Source organism: Eriocheir sinensis, chromosome 27, assembly GCF_024679095.1.
Source record: "Eriocheir sinensis breed Jianghai 21 chromosome 27, ASM2467909v1, whole genome shotgun sequence".
In the NCBI taxonomy this organism is placed as follows: Eukaryota; Metazoa; Arthropoda; class Malacostraca; order Decapoda; family Varunidae; genus Eriocheir; species Eriocheir sinensis.
This window is the reverse complement of record NC_066535.1, coordinates 7,652,874-7,660,967: the sequence shown is the minus strand read 5'-3', so window position 1 is coordinate 7,660,967 and position 8,094 is coordinate 7,652,874. Positions and strand designations below refer to the sequence as shown.

The following is an 8,094-nucleotide window of genomic DNA, read 5'->3' as shown; positions in this document are numbered from 1 at the left end:
TGTAATAATACCTTTATTGATAAGTATGTGCTCTTTGAACTATTACAAATAAATCTGTAACGACATTCATAACAAAACTAAGTCGGAACTGCACATAAACAGACAATGTCCAGCGACTGAAGCGACTGTTAAGGCTGATTTTTTATTACTACTTTTTACTATTACAAAGTGCCAGGCTACAGTCTATACAATGTCATTTGTCAACTCATTTATTGTGGGATTTCTTGGTATATTTTTAGTCTAACATAATGTGTAGTGATGATACGTAGTCATAACGTAAACACTAGCCTAAGGCAAGAACCTTCTCTTTCATCGTGCTGTAAGAATAACTACATTTATATACCAATAGTGTTGATTTTATGAGGTAGCAGAAAGCGAGAGATAGTACGCTATGCCATGGCAAATGAAATTGCTGCAGCTTAGATCTAGTAAACAACAGCCAATGAGCGGCGCAGAGACTGTCACTCAAGCAATGATGCCAAGTCTGCGAGTCCACCCCTGAAGGAAAATCGCCAGCTCTCGTGGAACCGACTATAGTGTAGGAATAAGATCAATGTAGGGTGGCCAGATCCACAGGGTGAGGTGGAGAGAGGTGAGATAGAGGAGACAATAAAGAAGTTAATAGTAGGAAAGGCCCCTGGAGCTGATGGGATAACAGCAGAAATGCTGAAGTATGGAGGAGGTGTAGTTGTGGAATGGATGTTATGGATATGTAGCCTAACATGGGGAACAAGGTGAGGTGGCAGAGGACTGGAGAAAAGCTATTGTTTTGCTGTACAAAGGGAAAGGCAGCAGAGTTGATTGTAATAGTTAAAGGGGAATAAGTCTACTCAGTGTGACAGGAAAAGTGTATGGAAGGGTTTTAAATGAGATGATGATGAACAAGGTTTTTTTTTTTAGGAAAGGGAGGGGTTGTGCAGATCATATACTTGCACTGATCATGCTAGTTGAAAAGTACCTAGAAAAGGATAGGAAGCTGTTTGTTGCTTTCAAGGACCTAGAGAAAGCATATGACAGGGTTGACAGGAAAGGTTTATGGGATGTTTTAAGGATATATGGTGTGGGAGGGCTTTTGCTGGAGGGGATCACATCTTTCTATAAGGATGTGAGTGTCTCTGTATGCGTGAATAGTGAGTAGATTGAGTTTTGATATTGGTGTGGGTGTGAGACAGTGATGTGTGATGTCACCATGGCTTTTTAATGTGAACATGGACAGTTGTATGAAAGAAGTGAGAGTTGGAGTGGGGGAGATAGGTTCAAAGCTGAAAGTGAGAGGTACAGAGGAATCATTGTTGGCAGGCCTGTTTGCAGATGATACAACATTGTTGGCAGAAAATGAGGGGACACAACAGAGGATAGTAGATGAGTTTAACAGGGTGTGTAAGAGAAAAAAGCTTAAAGTGAATGCTGGAAAGAGTAAGGTTATGGTATTTGAGAGGGTGAGAGAGCAGACCATTTTTTTTGCAAAGCTGTACAAGGTTAGAGCAGAGAGAATAATGAAGTGTAGGATAAGGCTAGGAGAGGAGAGAATGGAGGAGATGACTGTAGGATAAGGCTGGGGGAAGAGAGAATGGAGGAGGTGACTGAATTTAAAATTAATATTAAGGGACAGTTTTATGTTAGCATGGAAGTATGGAAGGTGAGGTGAGGGAACGAGCAGTGAAGGGCAGACAAGTAGTAGGTGTGTTAGAGAGTTATGAAAGGAAGAAATGTGAGAATGGAGATAAAGAGAGGAATAAGGAACAGCATTATCCTGCTACCTCTGTCATATGAATCAGAGACGTGGACATGGAATGCAGCACAGCAATCGAGAATACGTGCAGTGGAAATGAACTATACGAGGTATATTTGGTGTTTCAGGATGGGATGAGGAGAAAATAATGAAACATGTATGAGAGGTTATGTATGGGTTTGACAGCGAGCAGGATGTCGACTCAAAAGATGGGACCCTGAGAGTGAAGGTAATTTTCTGTGAATTACAACTAGATAAATACACACACAATGCACAATACCTGGCATTTTGCAATATGATTGATGCAAAGTTTGGTTAGTTTCTTCACTTCGCCCACTAAAGAACCATTCTTTGCTAAGATCAGATCTTCCAGAGAGTAAGCATGAGGATCACTTGCCCAGTGTTGAGGTCTGCTTTCCACCATCTTCATCTCACTGAAAAAGATTTTTGAAGTTTAGTGAGTAAAGTTTTTATAAGAACATAGCGAGACTGCAAGAGGCTGACTGGCCTACACAAGGCAGCTCCAACTGGCCTACACAAGGCACCCTAAAATTGAGATATATAACTGTTGTCCCATTAGTAAAGTATATGGTTCAACATGCTTGTTCTTGAAGTTCATTTTAATTTGCACAAACATGGAATTTCATATTCATGAAATATGCAAGGTTAAGGATAGTTTTATGATAAATAAAGATGTGAGTTGGGGTAACTAGCTCAATTTCACTATTGCAGTAACTAGAAATCTGTGTTGTTACCCATGTCTGGTTGGTTAATCCAATGTTGATAAAGTATATGGAGACCTATAATAGTTTACTTGAGGACAAACATGTCAAACAATTAACTTAAAGCAAAGGTAAGTATATAGACTACTTTTTTTTACAACAAGAGTCGGCTCAAGGGCACCAAAAAGTGTAGGGAAAAAAAAAAAAAAAAAAGCCAGCTACTTGCCGCTCCCACAACAGAAGATAGTATAGAGTGGCCAAAAAAGAGGTCAATTTTGGGTGGAGAGGTGTCTTGAAACACTGTTCTTGAAAGAGGTCAAGTTATAGGCAGGAGGAAATACAGACGAAGGAAGGCTGTTCCAGAGTTTACCACTGTAAGGGATGAAAGAGTAAAAATGCGGGTTAACTCTTGCATAAGGGGTTTGGACAGTATAGGGATGAGCGAGAGTGGACAATCAAGTGCAGCGGGGCTGTGGGAGGGGAGGAGTCATGCAGTTAGCAAGTTCAGAAGAGCAGTCGGCATGAAAATATTGATAAAAGATATAAAGAGAGCAACGTGGCGGCAGAATCTAAGAGGTAGTAGACTATCAGTAAGAGGAGAGCTGATGAGACAAAGAGCCTTAGACTCCACTCTGTCCAGGAGAGCTGTGAGTGGAGCCCCCCACACGTGAGATGCATACTCCATACGAGGGCGGACAAGGCCCCTATAAATGGAAAGCATCTGTGCGTGGGAGAAGAATTGGCAGAGATGATACAGAACGCCCAACCTCGAGGAAGCTGATTTAGTGAGAGAGGAGATGTGAAGTTTCCAGATGAGATTTTGAGCTAAGGATAGACCGAGGATATTTAGTGTTGAAGAAGATGACAGCTGAGTGTTATCAAAGAATAGAGGATAGGTGTTTGGAAGATTGTGTCGAGTTGATAGGTGGAGAAATTGGGTTTTTGAGGCATTGAAGGATACAAGGTTCCTTTTACCCCAATTGGAAATGATAGCAAGGTCTGAGGTTAAGTGTTCTGCAGCCTCCAGTCTGAAGTCTTGTAATTCCTGTTGAGAAGGTCTTCTGTTGAAAGAAGTTGAATAATGCAGAGTGGAGTCATCAGCATATGAGTGGATAGGACAGTTTGTTATGGAAAGAAGATCATTGATGAATAACAGGAAGAGAGTGGGTGATAGAACAGAGCTCTGTGGAACACCACTGTTGATAGGTTTAGGGGAAGAACAGTGACCGTCTATCACAGCAGAGATAGAACGTCCGGAAAGGAAACTGGAGATAAAGAAACAGAGAGAAGGATAGAAACCGTAAGAGGGCAGTTTAGAAAGCAAAGACTTGTGCCAGACTCTATCAAATGCTTTCGATATGTCTTGCGCAAGTGCCAAAGTTTCACCAAAATGGCTAAGAGAGTGACCAAAAGCAGTTAAGAGAGCAAGAAGAACGCCAGCAGAACGCCCCTTGTGGAACCCATGCTGGCGATCAGATAGAAGGTCAGAGGTGGAAAGGTGCTTTTGAATCTTTCGGTTAAGGATTGATTCATAAGCTTTAAAGAGACAGGAAAGTAAAGCTATGGGGCGGTAGTTTGAAGGATTGGAGCAGACACCCTTCTTAGGCACAGGCTGTATGAAGGCGTATTCCAGCAGGAAGGAAAGGTAGATGTTGATAGGCAGAGACGAAAGAGTTTGACCAGGCAGGTGGTCAGCGCGGAGGCACAGTTTTTAAGGACAATAGGAGGCACTCCATCAGGTCCATAAGCCTTCTGAAAGTTGAGGCCAGAGAGGGCATAGAAAATATTGTTCTTAAAAATCTTAATACCAGGCATAAGCGTCAGAGGGGGCACGAGTAGGAGGAATATGCCCAGAATCATCCAGAGTGGAGTTGTTACAGAAAGTCTGAGAGAAGAGTTCAGCCTTAGAGATAGATGAGACGGCAGTGCTGCTGTCAGGATTAAGGAGAGGAAGGAAAGATGAAGAAGTGAAGTTGGAGATATTTTTGGCTAGATGCCAGAAGTACCGCGAAGAATTAGAAAAAGCAAGGTTTTGACATTTTCTGTTTATGAAAGAGCTTTTGGTAAGTCGAAGAATAGATTTGGCATGATTCCGGGCAGAAATATAAAGATCATGGTTAGGAGGAGTGCGAAGGCTCTGTTACCTTTTGTGAGCTGCCTCTCTATCTTTGATAACACAAGAACAAGCGTGATTAAACCAAGGCTTTTTAGCATGAGGAGTAGAGAAAGTACGTGGAATGTGTGCCTCCATTCCAGAGACAATCACCTCTGTGATGCGCTGGGCACACACAGAGGGGTCTCTCTCATGGAATCTCTCGTGGATCATTCCATGGGAAATCTGAAAAGTACATCCTCAGGTCATCCCACCGATCTGAAGCAAAATGCCAGAAGCATCACCTCTTTGGTGGGTCCAGAGGGTGTACAGGAGCCATAGGACAGGATACAGAAATAAAGTTGTGATCGGAGGAGCCCGACAGAGAGAAAAGTTTGACAGAGTAAGTAGAAGGGTTAGAGATATGGAAGAGGTCTAGTATGTTGGGCCTGTCTCCAAGATGGTCGGGAATACCTGTAGGGTGCTGAACCAACTGCTATGGATCATTGAGGAGAGCAAAGTTGTAGGCTAGTTCACTAGGTTGGTCAGTGAAAGAGGATGAAAGCCAAAGCTGGTGGTGAACATTGAAATCTCCTGGGATGGAGATTTCAGTGAAGGGAGAGTGAGTCAAGATGTGCTCCATTTTAGGGTTCAAGTAGTCAAAGAATTTTACATAGTTAGTAGAGTTAGGTGAGAGATAAACAGCACAGATGTATTAAGTAATAGAATGACAATTAAGTCTCAGCCAGATGTTGGAAAATTCTGAAGAGTCAAGGTCGTGGACACGAGAGCAAGTGATGTTGCGCATGTAGGCGCAACATCCAGCTTTGGATTGAAATTTAGGATAGAGATAGTAGGAGGGAACAGAGTAGAGATTGTTGTCAGCAGCCTCAGAAACCTGTGTTTCGGTGAGGAAGAGAAGGTGAGGTTTAGAGGAGAGATGGTGTTCCACAGAATGAAAATTAGAACGAAGACTGTGAATGTTGCAGAAATTGATGAGAAAGAGGTTCGAGGAGTTAAGACACCTCTCAAGTCGGCAGCCAGAAGGGGAGTCCTCCCTGGGGGAATTTGTGGTCCCCCCCCGAGGCGGGGACTACGAGGGAATACATAAATGCGCCATTTTGAATTTAAAATTTTGGGAAAAGGTGTGTATGTTGTGTGAATGTAGTGCGGTGTGGAAAGAGAGAGGATCTGTCTTTAGAGAGTATGCTGAACTACTCTCTGGTGTTGATTAGACAATAGGGAAATGGATAGTGAGGACATTGGAAGGGTCTTCAGAGGGCTTCAGCACCCTCCTCGCTTCCCATATATACCTCACCGGGAGTAGCTTACGCCCGTTTCAGTTGGTGTCTTCCTACCTACTCGTGCATGATACACACATTTCCTTACAAACTGGGCCTGCATCCTAATTACCCAACAGTGACTGACAAAGTAAAGGTAATCATTTATATCTACAGGAAAAAAAATAGGCACAATCACCAGAGCGCACAGCCATTTCCCAGAAAATATCTGCACACTTAAAAGAAAAATAAATCTAAAAATGAGAATAGAAGGGAGAAATACTTACTTATGTGCTCTGCTACAGGTGGTGATGTATGGCTGTGCATGGTAGAGCTGCAAGCGATATATATGAGTCTGCTGAAGATGCCGACACTTCTTGTATAAGCCGTAGTTTAGAGAACTCACATTGAACAGTGGATCGCATTTCATGCTTTCAATCAACTCCAAGGAGAAGTTTGAAACTGGATACCTGTGAAAAAATAATCAACCTTCTAAAGGGGGCAATGTCAACTTTGGGAGGATGTTTTTGGTACCACCTCATTTGATATATTTGGTTAATCCTTACATGTCTTTGGAAGGTCTGGTCTGTGCCACCTAATGACAGTACCTCATATTTTGAGGCCTCATCCAGTGTACTATCTAAGAGACATCAGCAAGCAGTAGGATCCTGTCCCTGGAAAGGGTGGGTCAGCTGATGGTCCATTTATGTATCAAATGGGCCCTGACATGTGGCAGGAGCCTGAAGTGGGCCCACTTTCTTAGGTGCAGTCCACCTGAGTGGGACCTGGGAACACCTACTGTTGTCCCATAGAGGGATCTGCTAGCCTTTCCAGCCACTTTGTTGTGGCCAAACATTTCTTCATAACCCTGACACTTGTTGCCAAGCCATGCCTTGAAGCATTTCAAAATATTACTCCCAGTTTTTAGTTTAATGAAAAGGCTCTAGTGAGGCACCCTAAAATTGAGACATATAATTGTTGTTGCACTGCTGCTTCATATATCTTAAGTAAAATGACAATCGATTAGTAAAACATGACTTAGTGACATCATGGCAGGGATTAAGAGTCAAATTTCTCTAAACGATCATGAGTATGAAGAGCTTTAAATATGAGCAATGAACATTAACAAATCAGTGATCTCCTCATACTGATAGTCTTCTACCTCTCAAATTCCGCCGCCATGTTGCCTCTCTTTCTATCTTCTATTGATATTTTCATGCTGACTGCTCTTCTGATCTTGCTAACTGCATGCCTCCCCCCCTCCCGTGGCCCCGCTGCACACGACTTTCTGCTCATGCTCATCCCTATACTGTCCAAACCCCTTATGCAAGAGTCAACCAGCATCTTCACTCTTTCATCCCTCACGCTGGTAAACTCTGGAACAATCTTCCTTCATCTGTATTTCCTCCTGCCTACGACTTGAACTCTTTCAAGAGGAGGGTATCAGGACACCTCTCCTCCCGAAATTGACCTCTCTTTTTGGACACTCCTTTGACCTCTATTCAGGAGCAGTAAGTGGCGGGCTTTTTTTTTTAATATTTTTCTTTACGCCCTTGAACGGTCTCCTTAGCTGTAAAAAATAATAATAATAATAATAATAATAAAAAAAAAAATAAATAAATAAAATAAAAATAAATAAATAAATAAAGTGAAACTGACTACTACAAGTACATACACATAACTGAGTAATCTCCTTTCAAAAATTATCCAAACTTACTTACACTTTGAAATCCCATTTGTGTATTACCCTGGCAGGAATGATTGAGGTTTGGTTGCTGTGGCATGTGGTGCAAAAATAGCGGCCAAGATAGTTGCAGAACCTAAAGTGTCTGCTGAGCTGCTCCGATACCTTCATGCCACAGCCAGCACACCGCCAACCCTGATTCTTCATCATTGCAGACCTCCTGTAGGCAGAAACATGTCACCATGTATGCATGCATCAGTAGAGGTGATGGAGAATACTTGCAGAATGGGGAGATGAAGTTTAGGAAGGAAATGTTGTCAGAGAAAAATGGAAGAACTGCAATCTTGGCAGGTCATGGATGAGTATTCTTATTCCAAAAAGTGGCTCCCAAAGGAGTGCTATTGGTGCTCAACAACAGCACCCTTACTTTGTGGGGGCTAAAAGTGTGAGAACAAGTTGTGGTCGAGGTGGAGCCCAATCCGATGTGCCCCGCAGCTGTGGCTGAGGCAGGATGTTCGCTGTTGCTGCTGCTCCACTTCCATCCTCAGGACCGACTGCAATGCTGGTTGGCAGCGGCAGCAGCT

The 8,094-nt window shown here is 42.7% G+C and overlaps 1 protein-coding gene across 8 annotated transcripts in view; it reads right to left on the bottom strand.

Annotated features, from left to right (window-relative positions):
- The window catches only part of LOC127004058 (run domain Beclin-1-interacting and cysteine-rich domain-containing protein-like), a 28,138-nt gene that overhangs the window by 7,228 nt on the left and 12,816 nt on the right, over positions 1 to 8,094 (bottom strand). For all 8 annotated transcript variants that reach the window (XM_050871351.1, XM_050871347.1, XM_050871344.1 and 5 more), the window contains exons 6-9: positions 7,938 to 8,092; positions 7,548 to 7,730; positions 6,114 to 6,296; positions 2,013 to 2,166 (exon numbers count right to left, since the gene is read on the bottom strand). In XM_050871351.1, the coding sequence (XP_050727308.1) occupies positions 2,013 to 2,166; positions 6,114 to 6,296; positions 7,548 to 7,730; positions 7,938 to 8,092 (675 nt within the window). The remainder of the gene's footprint in view (positions 1 to 2,012; positions 2,167 to 6,113; positions 6,297 to 7,547; positions 7,731 to 7,937; positions 8,093 to 8,094) is intronic.